Here is a 16567-nt window from a genome sequence, read left to right on the forward strand (position 1 = left end):
TCTGGGTACAAATATTTCTGTGCAATAACCATCAAAATTTACATCATTACATGTTATTAATTCTCTAATCTTAACATTATAGTAAATTAAACAGTTGAACATAGTGAACTTATTCATTTTTCCTCTCTTAATTTATCTTCTGATAAGAATGTAATGACATTAAGCATAATAATCCTTCTCCTCCTCATACTAACAATTATCATACTGTTTATATTTCTATCTTAACTTATTTTCTTCTCTTTAGTCTTTAATTAATAATTTCCAACTTCCATTTTATTCTCTAACTATTGATAAAATAATTCCCATATAACATTCAATTTGGTTCTTTTTCCTTAATTGCCAGTGTTAATCTATTCATTTCTGCACATTCTAATATTTTCCCAATCACCTTCTCATCAATAGGAATCTTTTCACTTTCCAGTGTTGTGCAAATAATTCCACCTTTTGAACTATTCACTGTAGTAAATGGGCTGATTATCCTACCTTGCCAAAATATCACTGATTCTGGTTGGACCACATTTTCACCCTTCCCTATTACCAGATAGAAACCTCATACCTGTGGTTCAATTTAGTTTTCCAGTCTGGCTTCTGGCTTCCCTCAAAGCACTTATTGTTACCATTTTATACTTTTCTTGATGGGAAAAGAAGCCGCATTGCTTTCTCTCTGTTTGCCTGCAATGTATTTTTCCAGCAGGAAAAGTTCCTAATGTATTAACATTTTCTGAGATGCCTTGTTCTTTTTCAAAAGAGGGAAAGACATGGGGTAGTTAGTTTATTATTTAGTTTATTTGTTTAACTGCAGCATGTCTTTCCATATTTGGGAAAGCAACATCAGTTGCTCAAGGGAAATGCAAAGGGTATTAGTCTCTTATATTGGAAAATGGTTGATTCGGAGATGAATGCTGTAGAGTACAAGAATGTCATCCAGTCTGCTGGAGCAGGTTAAAGATTAGACTCAGTTCCAATTCCTCACTAAATCATTGTAGTATAAAATAAGGATTTAGGGGACATATCAGGATTAATAATACCTCCATTTCCAGAACATTACAATTCACAGAATTCAAACATGTTCAAATGTTACAATAATGATTTTGGCAGGGTAAGATAGGGAAGTGCAGTTATGGGATTCATTTGTTTTACTACCGGCTCTGTGGGTGTGGCTTGGGGGTGTGACTTGGTGGGTGTGGCAGGGGAAGTATATTGTAAAATCTCCTTTCCCTCCCTACTCTAGGGGAAGGTTACTGCAAAATCCCCATTTCCTCCCAATCAGCTGGAACTTGGGAGGCGGAGAATAGATGGGGCCAGGACCAGTCAGAGGCGGTTTTTACTGGTCTCTGAACTACTGAAAATTTCCGCTATCGGGTCCTCCAGAACTGGTCAGAACCTGCTGATTACTACCTCTGGGGTAGTGCATCTTTAGTAAGCTTTCTGGATTTTTCAGTTGGTTTCATTACCATCAATCATTATATCTGACTTGAGGGCTAAGAGTGAGAAGCATAGTGTTCATTCCTTTTGGATTCTCCTTTCTTTGTGGCTAATTCCAGTTGGTGTTGGCAAGGAAGATAGGTTTAGCCTAATACTCCTGCTCTTTGGCATCCCTCAGAATTCTACTCTTTCAGCACTCTTGTTTAATATTAAACTCCTGAGGAGGTAACCCACTGGTACAGGATGAATTATTCTGAAAATATTTATGATATTCAGCTGTACAACCTGTCAACTCCAGGTTGACCTAGTGATGTCATCAAACTTCTGGAGGTTGTGGGTATCTCAGTTAGGAAGAATAGGCTTCAATTTCATCCAAGCAAGTTCAAGTGGCTGTAGGTTTTGGAATCTTCTGCTTCAGGAGACTCTCCATGTTTAGTTCTAGATAGGATGTGAATTCCGACAGATGGAACTGTGTGTAATTTGGGGTTTGACTTGGCTTCTGTTGGAAGAATGGGCACAGTCATGGCCAAGAGGGCTTTTGCTCAAATTTTGTATGTTACTTGCACCCATTCTTGAATCAGAAAGTTCTGCTTACAATCAATCCTATTGTGAGTACTTGCCACTTCGACTACTTAAAATATAGTATAGATGTGGCTACCTTTGAAGACATCCAAAATTAGTTTCAGAATGTGGTGACATGGGTAGTTATGGGCACATCACAGTATGTTATGAACTGAACCAGCTTCTGGTAGGCTTCCAGGTGCTATTAAAGTTGTTGGTTATTACCTATACATATAATTATTACCTATTACCTATAATGCTCTTCATCTGGGCTTTGAGGACTGACTGTCTCTGATTGTCTTTGCTCATCCCACAAGATCTGACAGGTGAGTATACTTCAGGTTGAGTGGTGGGATTCAAGTAATAAAACAACTGGTTCTTCCTAGTGACTGGTTGGGGGGCATGGCCGTGTGTGTGTGTCATGTGATTGAGCATGGAAAGAGTACCAGACTTCCAGCGCTCATGTGGGGAACCCAGGAACTTAGCGGCATCATGTTGTGTGCCTTAACAAGCCTGCTGGTGGCCAAGGGTCTGGATGGTCGGCTGCATCCAGAGCTGGGCTTGGAGGATCAGCAGAGCACACAACCTACCCCTTAAGCTCCCAATGCCCAAACCAGCGAGCTCAAAGAGAAATTCACCATAGTGCTAGTGAGTATGAAATGAGTGGGATGTTTGCTTTTATCCCCCACCACCCCATCACAATCCAGTGCAGCACAGGCAGGCCAATGGAGGCAGAAAATGGGGCACTTCCATCTCTCCCCCCCACCTCCTTTTGCCAGCATGCACCAGGCAGACTCAGCCGCGATCTCTAGATGGCCTTTTATTTTGTCAGAGCAAGGAGGGGGGGAAGGTGCTTTTAATGGTCTGTAGCATCCATTGTTTGCCAGCGGGCAGGCAATGAGGCAGTGGCAAGCGCAAGCTAAGCTGCGGGGGCTTTATGGGAGCCAGCATGGCGAGGAGCAAAGGAAGGCTCACTAGGCAGAGATCACCTGGGCTGCATGGTTGAGGCAAGCGAGGGAACCAGGGAGCAGCAGCAGTATGCCTTGGCATGACTCTAAGTGAGTGGCCTAGGTGGGACCAGCCAGTGATGCGATTAGTCAGTTCTCTGAACTGCACAAAAATTAACAACCAGTTCTCCCAAACCTGTCCGAACAGGCTGAATCCCACCTCTGTTCAGGTTCCTTCCATAAAATAATGACATCTTATGAGACCTAGGAGGTATGCATCTTCTGCCAAAGTATCTGCTCTTTGGAAGACTGTATCTCAAGATATTTGGATGGCTTCAACTCTGTTGGCCTTCTGTAAGGACCTGAAAACTTGGTTTCTCCCCAGACTTTGGGCCAGAGTGTTGGCTGAGCCTGCCTGACATGACATTGGAATATACTGTGATTTAATCACATCTATCCTATATCATTTTGTTATTGGTTTACCTAGTTTTCTAGTCATATGTGAATAATCCATTGTTTCTATTTGTGAGTTAGCTATCCATGTAAATTAAATAAATAGGATCAATGATCCTGGTTTCTATGCATTGCTTACAATATTAATACATATTTCTCCCCCTGCTCTCAATGAATGTTTTTAATGTACTTTATATTGGTCTAAGCAATGGAAATTCAGAAAGATTTTGCAGTATTCTAATTTAAGAAATAAGAATAAGAGAATGGATTAGTTTTGTCTGCAGTATTAATCTGTCCTTTGGATTCAATGTTCTAATTATTTTAGATGTGAACCCAAATTAAAAAAAATAATAGAACAGCTATTGTATTAGTGTAATAGAACATACAAATCCTCCAAAAGGCTATCTGAAAACCATTTTGGTTATTGTTCTTTCTCTCTTTGCCCTCTGCTGTTTCTTAGTATTTTAATCATTTCTATTTGAATATTCTATTTAACTGATTATTTTCCCACCACTTTAGATCCTGCTGTGACTTATCAGAATTGTTTTAGGAAAAATGCCCAATACACACAATGATCATGTATCTATATAACAAGGCTGCTATCTTTTGAGAAGCCAAGAAATCTTCTTTCCTACTAAATATTATAGTTGCTTAACATGTTGTGCTTGTCATGCCTTTCCCTGTCTGGGCTTTTTTACTTTTCTAATAAGCTGGAATATCTGACATGGTTTGTTCTACATCTCCAACAATCCAGTGAAATCTTTACATTTGAATAGCATTGTTAAATGGTAGAGGAGTGATTTCCCCTGTAGAGAATGTTCTTTATGCTTTCCACATGACTGTTGGGCCCGCATTTTACTACACAGGATGAAATGTGACAAGGGACAGCCTTGATGACTCCTCAAGGTGTTATAAACACTAGGCAGGTGGATGAAGGAGATGGATATACAAGTCATGTTTTCCCCAATCCTTCTTGTTTGAAAGGTGTAACCCAGGAAGAGAGACAAGAATACTTCAGGTAAACAACTGGCTACCCCAGTTTAGATTCTTCCCAGAGGGAAGAGTTTGGATTCCAATTCATAATCCAATGCAGTTCTAAGATGAAGGACTTCTGGTAAAAGATGTGTGACACCTAACAAAAGCTAGGAAAAATGTCCATAGATGGTGCCTTGCAAATCTGAACTGGAGAGTTTTAAATTGAAACCTTTTGGGGGTGAAGGAATAGGCTCCAGAAAAGAGCATGGTCTGCCTATAGGAAGGAATAATTTAAGTTAAGTAACCCAAGCACTCCAATACAATGCACAGAATGACAATCCTAATGCCTAAAGGTAAATATAATTTAAAAGGCATTAGTGAAATCTTGTGGCATAAAATTTATGAGTAGAATTCATAGACAGAAGAAATTAATTCATTGAAGGGTGGCTAAATAAAGGGCAAGAAGAAGTGGCGTTATATATGAAAGAATTGCCACATCCTTTGAGGTCTAAGAAATTAATCACAAGGATCTACTTTGGGGAATTTGGATAATAATACAGGTAAGTTATTGTAGGCGTCTCTATGGATCACTACGGATCTCTAATCAGCCAAAAAAATCTGTATTCCTGGAATAAATTACACATATATCAGAGACATGACAATAATAACAGAATGTTTTAATTATACAAGTAATCCTCAATTTACAACCATTTATTTAGTGACTATTCAAAGTTACAATGGCACTGAAAAAAGTAACATATGACTGTTTTTCACACTTATGGCTATTGCAGCTTTCAGATGCTTGGCAACTGGTTCATATTTATGATAGCTGCAGTGTCCTGAGGCCATGAGATCATCTTTTGCAAGCTTCTGACAAGCAAAGTTAATAGACAAGGCACATTCACTTAACAGCCCTGTTATTAACTTAACAATTGCAGTGATTCACTTCACAACTTTGGCAAAAAAGGTTGTAAAATGGGGAAAAATTGACAACAATCATCTTAGCAACAAAAAAATTGGGCTCAATTGTGGTCGTAACTTGAAGACTACTTGTATAGACATATGTTGAAAATTCCACTCAGCCAAGACTGCAAAGTCCCTCGAAATCTTCAGGAGTCTTGCTGTGACTGATTAACATCAGGAGGTTATAGAAGAGAGAAAAGGATTGGCTGTTCTAGATCTGGTCCTACTCAGTATGGAAGAGTTGGGTTGGTTGGTTGATTGGGTAGTTGAAGAAATAAAAGCAATGGGAACATTGGGGAAGAAATGACTGCATAAACTTGGAATTCAAGGTACTGCAAAAATGGAAAATAGAGCATAATTACACAAGCACACTAGATTTTAGGGTTGACAGTATCAACAGACTGGAAGAAGTACAAAGTGGATTCACATATACAAAAACCTGCAGGTTAAATGGAGCACAGGGCATTGGAACCTCTCATTAATATGAAATAGAAAGTACAATGAGAAACAATGAGAAAAAGCAAGAAACAATTTTGGAAGCAGGAACTTTTAACTAAAGTAAGTGTTAAAAAAGACATAAGCAAGAAATTGAATGGATTTAATTACCGAGGAGGTACACAAGCAAATCTATTTTTGTGACCTCCAGAATCATGGAGGATTGACATGGTGTTCAAGAATTAGAGAAAGACAAATCTTCCTATCTTCAAAGGGGGGGGGGGAGAGAAATGTTAATCAGCATTTTTAAAAGAGTGCCATAACTTGGTAAGAGTCAGCATAGATTTCTGAATAACAAATCATACCAAATTAAGATGACCTTGTTTTTTAATACAATGATTAGCTTAGTTGACCTGGCCATGAGAATATGGTTGACATAATTGTGCTTTGACTTGACAAAACTTTTAACAAGTCTTCCAAAGATCCTAGTACAGAAGAGGGCCAAATGTGAGCTGGACTTATGCTATAATTAGACAAAAACTGAGCTGAACAATTGTAGTCAATGAGTCAAGCTGAAAAGATGTTCAGTTAAGCGTGTTAGGTCAAATATTGTTCTAGGCTTTGTGCTGTTCAACATATTTATAAACAACTTTGATGACTGGTTATAAAATATGATTAACCAATTCGCAGAAGACATAACCTTAGGGTAGGATAGCAAATACATTAGAGGAAAGTATGAAGAATTAGGAAGATCCTGACAACACTGTGCAAAAGCAGCAAAATGAATTTCCACAGGGACAACTGCCAAATCCTATATTTATGTAAGAAAAAAAAGAATGGAAATATAGGACAGTGGGGAACTATACTTTGCAACAGTGCATGTGAACAGGAATGTGAATGTGAGCCAATAGTATCTGCAAAATAGGCAAACACAATCCTAGATTGCAACAATAAAAGAAGAGTGCCGAGATCAAGAAAAGTTATTGTTCTCTCATTTCCATATTACTCCTAAGATATTATGCCTGAATCCGGGCACCTCATTTCAGAAAGGACTTTTCCAAACTGGAGCAAATTGATACAAGTATGTGGACAGAAATACCCATGAGGAAAGCTTGAGGCATTGGTCATATTTTAGCCTGAGTTAGAGAAGATTACAGGAAGACTTCAGGTATTTAAAAGGTTATCATGTAGAATACAGAGCAGAATTGTGCAGAGTTGTTCAAGAAAATATGGTAAGAAACCATAGGTTTAAATTACAAGGAAATAGGTTACAATTGAACTTCAGGAAAATTTTCCTTATGGTAAGAGCTGTTAAAAAATGGAACAGATTGCCTTGGGAGGTGGTAGACATACCTTCACTTAGAATTGTTTAAAGGGACTTGATGGCCTACTTACATTGTATGATTCATACCTCAGTTTTAATCTGGTTATTGAGGTGGAAAATTTTAGCTTGCAGAGATTTTTTTTAAATAGAAAAATATGTTGTATTATACAATCTTTATTTCCCCTTCTCACTTCTGCATTTAGCCTGATGTTGAGATAAGGGTTCATTGGCTGGTTAGAACCTCCATATAATTTAATTGTATGATGCATATTAGGTTGGATCTTAGAAATGCTTTGAACAAATCATTCCAGAAATTGTATTGTTTTAAATTCAACGCAAGTAGTTCTGAACTTACAAGCACACTTGAGCCCAAAATTTGTTGCAAAGTGAGATAATTATTGAGTTTTGCCCCATTTTATTATCTTTCTTGTCAAGTTTTAAGTGAATCACTAGAGTTGTAAAGTGAATCTGGCTTCCCCATTGACTTTGCTTGTCAGAAGGTTGTAAAAGCTGATCGCATGACCCCAGGTTACTGCAACCATCATAATTTTGAGCCAGTTGCCAAATATCCAAATTTTGATCACATGACCATGGGAATGCTGCAACAATCGTTAAGTGTGAAACTCATAAGTCACTTTTTTGTAGTGCTATTGTAACTTCAAACGGTCATGGATATACATTGACGATTATCTGTATATGCCAAATAATGAGGAATCTGATGTTTATAACATTTCCAGTATAGTTTCCTGATCCTTCTCTATAATTAAATATTTTACTTAATAAAAGTTTGTTCTCAAGGACACCTAGAAGGTTTTTGAGCAAGAGTTTTAGAAGTTGTTTACCATTGCCTTCTTACTTGGCTCCTGAGAGAGAACAACTGGGCCAAAGTCAGCTAGCCATATTTGTCATCAAGGCAGGTCTACAGCTCACAATCTCCTAATTTCTTGTCTGGTGTCTTAACCACTATATTGAACTGGCTTTCAGAATGTTTGCTTAAAACATTTTTTAAGGGACTTCCAAATGATTTATAATTTGTTTGTTTGTTTGTTTGTTTATTTAGTAGATTGATAAATAAATCTCAGTGTCATCAGTGAAACTCATATTATTTATTTAACTACAGTTATATGGCCACCCATCTCACACACTGTGATTCTTGGAAGCATACAATTGAATGAAACAGTATACATAATACATAAAAACAACAAAGCAGTAAAGTAATTTGTAACTGTTAGCCTAAAATTAGCCTATTTATTGGATTACCTTGATTTCATAATGATATTGTATAATAATGTGGCAGGTAATATGACATACAATGTTTTGCTTTCGACTGATAACATCCTAAACATCTTGGACTCAGAATATTCCAATGACAATCTCATTCCATGTGTCTTTTTCATAACCCTGAGGCAATTGTTCAGTTGCTGAAGTTGAGCAACTTCAGGTAGAGAAATACAGAGAAAGAAGATTCTTCAGTTGTGGTATTCTATTTATTAGCAGTCTTTTCAAGGAGGCTTGTGTTATTGGTTTGCATCCAATAAAGATCTTCTCCCAAACATGATAATTATTAGATTCCGTAGATTAGTCTTGAGAATGTAAGCATCTCTGTAACATGCTGCAATAAGTTACACATTTTATATACGGTTTCCTCTTGTATTGTTTAATATTTTATTCATGACTATTATGCTTTTATTTTTTATAAAGTTATTAGTCTGCTTGGAAAATACTGTAGTTGTCATTAAGCATATTGTATTAATATGTATGTAGATGAAGGTATGTGTGTTAATTTTGCTTTATTGTGACTTTTGTTATAAATATTGCATGTTAGCCTCACCCAATTTGGCACCATGTAGATGAGCTGGATCTGAAATCAAATAATAGTATCTACTAAATGCCAGGGTGGGGATAACTGTGAGATGCAATTATTGCCTGAAGAACAAGATCAAATATCTATTTATTACACATTTTGGCAAATTCCACAAGTATAGCTTGGAGCAATTGTATTTTTTATTATTTTAACTCTCCAATAAGTGGTATCTCCATCTGGAAGCTTAATAAAGCTGAATAAATAATAACAATTACAGAATGATCCACTATTACTTTGTCCAATTCTTTTTTAATCATATTAAATCCAGAATTTCATTTCATTATATTACATCTTGTGGCAATATGTGTATATTTGTTATATTATTCTATATTGTATATAGAATATCGTACATTCTTGACTGTCCACTTACATAAATCCTCCTTCTGTAGATAATGAACTATTTGTCTGCTTTAAGTAATCAAATCACATCTTTATTATGGTCATAGACAAGCCTAGGAAGGGTAAAACACAAGGAATAATTTTAAAAGCTACAAAAGAATATAACATACATAGGTTAAAAACTAGTTTATCTATCTATCTATCTATCTATCTATCTATCTATCTATCTATCTATCTATCGACTCCATCTATCTATTTATGTATTTATCTATTTATCTATTTATCTATTATCTATTTATCTATTTATCTATTTATCTATTTATCTATTTATCTATTTATCTATTTATCTATTTATCTATTTATCTATTTATCTATTTATCTATTTATCTATCTATCTAGTATCTATCTAAACAAAAACCTTTTGAAAAATCTAAAAATCCTATAGAGCAGTGGTCTCCAACCTTGGCAACTTTAAGACCTGTGGATTTCAACTCCTAGGGTTCCTCAGCCAGCAAAGCTGGGAGTTGAAGTTCACAAGTCTTAAAAGTTGCCAAGGTTGGAGACCACTGCTATAGAGAAATCCAAGAGTACCTCTTTGATTCACTGGCAATAAATGTTGGACACCCAGCTAGGTTCAATTGGCCCATATGTGTGCTATATGCTGTTTTGGCTTGGTCATATACAATGCTGAGTAGAAAACCTGGAGAGAAACCCAAGGATATTTTAATTGTCACTGCCTAAGTTTTCCATGTGAACTGAAAGTCATTATTCATAGATAGTGAGCCTTAAGCAAATTTGTCAATTTACTATCTCCAAAGTACTAAAAAAAATGGGAATAGTGTTAGGAGGGTACCATCCGTAATTCCCAAAGCTCTTATTCCTAATATGCCATTATATTTTAGTCCAGTGTGCTAAACAGAGAAACTTTTAATATATACCTTTTTAACCTCTTCAGACTAAGTCAGTGGGCAAGATTTTGGCAGTTGTAGAAAGCATGGAAATGGAGCTCTAATGAAGCCAGTAATTAATAAACTCTTTTAAAATTGTGATACTTGTATAATCTGGGATGGTTGCCAATCTGAGATAATAATCATTTCTGGGAAATGATTATTTGTATTATAGAAGTGAGCATAGACACTAAAAAATATCGTTTTCTCCTTATAACATTAAATTCTTGTATAGCCACTTTGGTAAATAAGAAGCAGTAATGATCTTTGGCTATGTAGCTATCCTATTTTGTCAAACTGAAATCCCATTAATAACTGCAAGGTGTTTAGCACATCCTGTTTTAAGTTAGCTCAAGGCTCATGGACATTTTTCATGCTAATTAATTCTACAAGCAACATTAATCTCTTTTGACCAATGTAATTTCTAAATATTTGGAAACAGATTTCTAGCATATCTTTCACCTATAGCTAGCTGATCATTTCAGTGATGTATTCTATAGAACAGCAAAAAAAAAAAATAGCAGAAAGATAGACAGGGAGGTTTTCTGAGGAAATGACAAGAAAGTAATGGCAGAAAAAGTCAAATAATATAGCAATTGCCTAATCACCCTCAACTGGCTGGCCTAGAGCCAAATAAATCATTTACAATCTGATATTTGGATGGGCTCGATATTTCTCTTTATTAATTCATTAAAGAAAACTTTTATCAACCTTTAATAAAATTAGTTAAATAGAACCATGTACTTCTATAATTATCTCAGAACACAATCACAAAAGCCAGCTCTGCAGAGAGATGAATTCTGTTTAAGTCCCTGAAATTAGGAGATGATCTTACTAATGCCAACTGATATTACATCATAGTTGTTCTTGATATTTTGGATCCTAAAATGTATGAGGTACATTGCAGAAATTGACAAGACAAATAATTGTGGCTGATTTCATCTTTAAGGCAGAAATTTCAAAGGATAATGGCGATAATTCCCATCTCCTCCTCTTTTGTACAGAACTGAAAAATTTGGGCAAGGAAAGTATATGTGCATAGACATACATAAACATATGCATTACATACCCGTTTAACGTTGTAAATAAATGAGATGTTAAGTGGGATGAAATAGCATTAAGAAACAATTTTTCTGAGAATGATAGTAGTCGCTTCTTAAGAGAAAGTAAAGACCGTTCATACCACTTCATGCCACTTCCTGAAATAACTGAAGAGTTGACCTAATGCCTTTCAGCGCTTAAGTCTTCTATTGTCACAGAATCAATATCCTTTGGGACCTTGTAAGAATGTCACCGATGCATATAAATGACTTTCTATTTCTTGAAATGAGGTATTCACATAGTTCACATTGGATTTTGTCTTAAAAAAATAAAATCAAGGCTTTAAAGAAGCAATAAATGTTTAATGATAGCATTGGGTGCTATTATTAAAACACCAGAAAATTCTTGACTATACAAAAGTAACCTCTTGCAACTAAAAAAGGTGTTTTTGTTTAGTGATTCTGAAACAACAGATGTAGCAGAAAAGAGTGAATTGACAGCCACAGGGAACTGAAGCTCATAGAGCAGATACAGAAGAAACAACTGGAGTTGATGGCAGTCTTCCACCCATATCACCCTTGCTGTCAGTTTGCCGCAACTGAAGCACTGTGGGAGAAGGTAGAGAAATGCATCTACCGCAAACAAGAGTTTATTTTAGATTCATTGAGCCTATGGCTTCTTGGATGATATTTGCTAACCAAGATTATAATTAGTGTTAAAGAAGATAGTGAATACAGATACAAGTGCAATAGTTTTTATGTGTGAAAAATGCTATACATGATATTTGGGCATATCTTAAAGAAATATTGCATGTTGGGGATCATCAGTTTTAATTCAGTCACATAGAAAGAAACTATTTTTTTAAAGGATCCTGTTTAATAGATATGCTTATAGAAAAATATTTAGTAATTGTAGTAACTCAGGAACTGTAGTATTTCATACTTTACTACTACCTCATCTGAGCATCTTTTAAAACTGGGGTGTCAAACTTGCATTGTCACGGTGGCATCACATGACATATCGGGATTTTCCCCCCTTCACTAAACCTGGTGTGGGCAGCGCATGATGCATCTGGCCCGCGGGACGTGAGTTTGACAGCCCTGATTTAAAATGTTACCATATGCTTCAGAAAATTAACCACTTGCTTTACATTTGAGATGATAAAAAACCAAATTAATGGTTAAGAAATGCAAATACTCAATAAATTCAACCTAGAAATGAGATTTTATGTGGAAAAGTTTTCATTTCTTAATATGAAATTTGTCCACTAATTTTTCTTGCTTTTCTAGCATTTCATATAAGAATAGGTATGCAACTTTTCATTTGTTTGTTTGCTTGTCAACCTAACTCACACATAGTTATTTTCACAAGCTCAAATTATGCAAAAATCAGGTTTGCAGCTTCATGCAAGCACCTGGAATGGTAGAGGTTAAAAACAGTGATGGCTGCAGGCATTTTAGCTGATGGCCTATTAACTATATACTTCCCTGGAAAAATTGAAGTTGATCTCATCTGTCTATCCAACCTACTTACTTCCATGCTAAATTACATGAAGAATTATGTAAGGGAGAGACTTTAAACCTGGCTTGTCAAAGCCAAGCCCTCAAATGGGAGCTTGCATCTTTTATAGTATTTTAGTACAATTGTCTTGATACTTTCTGATTTCTAAAGCCCCTGGTACTTCAGCTCATCTGAAAAAAAATCACCTGAACCTGTTATTGAGATCAGCTTCGGGCCTTATTTTAAATTCTCCTGATATTAGATGTACGAGGAGTAAAAGAGGGTCTTTTTTGTCAATGGTCAATTGTTTTTTTCTGAGAGAGAGGTTCCATTTAGCTCTATTGCTTTTGAAAAACAGCCAGAACTATTTCAGATGAAGTTTTATTTTAAAGTATTGCTTTAGGTTCAAAGTAATAAAGATAGATTATTGGTTTTGATTATCTGGTTTTGACTGGAATATAATTAGTTGTCTTGAGCATAACTGACAGAAAACAAGAATATAAATAATACTAACAAGCACATGAAATCTATAAATAGACCTGATGAATTCTTGGTTTAGACATCATTTTTCTGCATTCTGTAGGTATGTATTCAGTTGTTCCTTCTGAACTAAAATTTGAAGCATGATTTTAGCAATGATATCTTTCTTTCTTTGCGTATCATTTCAGGTGGGATGGTGGAAGGACAAACGCCTCAAGATGAAGTATTACGTGTGGCCACGTTCTGAGCTATATCCAAACTGTGAGGAACGTGAGGATGACCATCTTAGCATAGTGACCCTTGAAGAAGCACCTTTTGTTATTGTGGAAAATGTGGACCCATTAAGTGGCACCTGCATGAGGAACACGGTTCCATGTCAAAAACGAATTGTATCAGAGTAGGTACCAACAAAATCTTTTGTAATTCGTTCTTTTCAGCATGTTTCTTCCTGCAACAATGGCAATACAGCTACAGAGGAGTCATGTTTAATTCATTTTATCTCACGCCATTCTGGAGCATTATCTGCATCAAGTGGGTTTTTCAGTGGTGGGTATTTTATTTATTTATTTATAATAGATTTATATGGCTCTTTATCTTGCAAACATGATTCCTGGTGGCTAACAATGTTTACCTGCAAAAATAACATAAAAAGAATTAGAACAAACACAATGGGGCATAAAATGGTAACCAAGGAAAATAATAAAACCACTTTTCTTAGGCTCTCCTGCTCTCCAAGCCCCCATGCCTGGGAAAATAGCCAGGTCTTAAGGGTTTTCTGAAAATCCAGCAGGGTCAGAGCCAGCCTTAACTCAAATGGTACGGTATTATATCAAGGAATGCAAAATCAGCTATAGAAAAACAGGGAATTAAAAAGTCAAGTTTTACTTAGTTCTGAGTGTCAGAATCAATCTAATTTCATTACACCAATATTTTTGCATGGTATTTTATGTGGAATTTTCTAAGGCTGTGTTTTAATTAATTTATTTTGTTTGTGTGTGGCTTATTTTTCAAGAGTCTGGAAAGGAACCAACCTTTTTCCTTATAGAGCTCTGCCTTTGGCTTCCACTTATTGCTCAGCTCTCTTTTGGTCATCATAGTGATAACATTTCCAAAATATCCAAAGTGTTTCCTGAGTCAACCCTGTATGCAGTATTCTATTCTATTCTATTCTATTCTATTCTATTCTATTCTACTCTACTCTACTCTACTCTACTCTACTCTACTCTACTCTATTCTATTCTATTCTATTCTATTATTTCATTTTATTTTATTTTATTATTATTTTTATATATTTTATATTATTTTATTTCTATTTACTTATCTGGCACTTGTATTATCTTTACTGCTAACATAGCTAGATGATGCTTAAGGTGGGATTATCAGGTTTGATAACTGATTCCCTCTCATTTTTGTCTCCTTTTGATCAGTCCTCCACCCTGATATTGATAAATGTAGAGGAAAGAGGGAATATCTTTGAAGGCAGGAGGAAGAAACAAACACTACAAAAGGCAATGGTTAGATAAAGGGGCTCTGACCCTGGGCCAAGAACGTAATGTGAGCGTCCATCTCAGACAATCCCCTCCATTGCATTTTAACTTAAATGTTTTTGTTCTGTAGAATCCATATCTATTTCTATGATAGATCAAGGCAGGAATTATCATTATTGATGCAATAGTTTTTCAAATAGGCTATGATTGTGATCCTGTTATGCTATGCTATGCTATGCTATGAGGATCCTGTATTCAGAGGCATCAGCTTTCACTCAATGTGCACTGTCTACAGTTCTACTATTGCCTCATGATATATTTCAAGTTGTTTTAGTGCACCCTTCCATTTTTATTAAATATTAGACACTTGATTTTCAATTCAATAATATGTAGCTTTTAGAGGAGCAAGCATATCTTCACTCTGATCATTAGTTCCCATCAGGTAACTTGTTACTCACTTATATTTGTAATTTATATGGATCCCAGTAAAGAAGTACCAGTTGACAGTATTATTGACAGTACCAGTAAGAAAGAGATCATTCTTTATTGTTCCCAGAAAGAAACTCCATTAGAATTTATTTGATGGCCATCTATGAATTCATAGGACCCTTCGCTTTTTTTTCTCTTACATAGTTTTCTTCCCTTATCTCTTCTCCTCCAAAGCTGATCTACCAACATTTGGAAATCAGGGGAAAATTGAAGCCAGACCTAGCATATAAAGGAAAGGAGGGAATCCTACCCAAACTCTTATCTCTTAAAAGTTCTGTGTTTGCTTACTATACATGTTCATGTGTAAATTCCAAGATAGTTCTTTAAATAAGCTAAATATTCAATTCTCAATCATATTTTGGCAAGAATTTTCTTGCTTTTGCTTAAAGAAAAATAATTTGTTTTTTTCAATATTTCTACTAAAGATGTTCAGTTTCTGCTATCTTTGAAAGCTAGATTTAGATTTCAGTTTAGAATCAAGAGTGGAAATTCTTTTAAAAATGATGTGGTGTTCATCAAAATAACGTTTTTTAAAAAGTTTAAATACAACATGATGCCAAACATGGACCAATGTCTTTTTGTTTACAGATATAGCATATTTTTAATCAGTAAAAATAAATCTTGTTGTCTTTGTCTAGAAATAAAACAGATGAAGAGACTGCCTATATCAAGAAATGTTGCAAAGGGTTTTGTATTGATATTCTTAAAAAAATTTCCAAGTTTGTGAAATTCACCTATGATCTTTATTTGGTAACCAATGGTAAACATGGAAAGAAGGTCAATGGAACATGGAATGGAATGATTGGTGAGGTAAGCCAAGACAGACTGAAGTTTTATCTCATCACAGGCTTTTTACAAAACTGAGTGTGGATGCATGCATGCGCACACATACAGTCACATAACACATACATATCACTGAACTGCAATTTAGCCCATACTTGGCTCAGTCTGCTGACAACAAAATCTGGAAGTCTGCAGATTTCCATCCCTGCTTTACACAACTGTAAAAAGTTAAAAAAAGGAAAACTGCAAATAAAAGAAAGAATGTTCCAATATGTACATTAATTCTTGAACCACATACTTTTCTTTGGTTCCAATTTTTTTGTTGAAATTATATACCCCACCCCCTTCCCTCAAGTCCTCAAGGTAGCATATGCAACACTCCATCCTCCAAGTTGTTCCTCTGTTGTGTGTACGGTTGAGTGGAGAGAAAGTGCCTGATTAAGTGAGCTTCCAAGGCTGAAGTGGACTTGGATTTTGATCTCCCAGGTCCTATTAGCTGCTATATTACACTGATTAACTCTGATATGATTAGATATTTCTCATTTGACTTCTTT

At 35.7% G+C, this 16567-nt stretch overlaps 1 protein-coding gene across 1 annotated transcript in view; it reads left to right on the forward strand.

The window, feature by feature from the left end:
- Nucleotides 1–16567, forward strand: part of GRIN2B (glutamate ionotropic receptor NMDA type subunit 2B) — a 233551-nt gene that overhangs the window by 175862 nt on the left and 41122 nt on the right. Inside the window, exons 4-5 of the mRNA XM_032221467.1 lie at nt 13443–13651; nt 15869–16040. Coding sequence (XP_032077358.1) covers nt 13443–13651; nt 15869–16040 — 381 coding nt within the window. The remainder of the gene's footprint in view (nt 1–13442; nt 13652–15868; nt 16041–16567) is intronic.

The sequence above is a fragment of the Thamnophis elegans genome, chromosome 7 (assembly GCF_009769535.1).
Source record: "Thamnophis elegans isolate rThaEle1 chromosome 7, rThaEle1.pri, whole genome shotgun sequence".
NCBI lineage: Eukaryota > Metazoa > Chordata > Lepidosauria > Squamata > Colubridae > Thamnophis > Thamnophis elegans.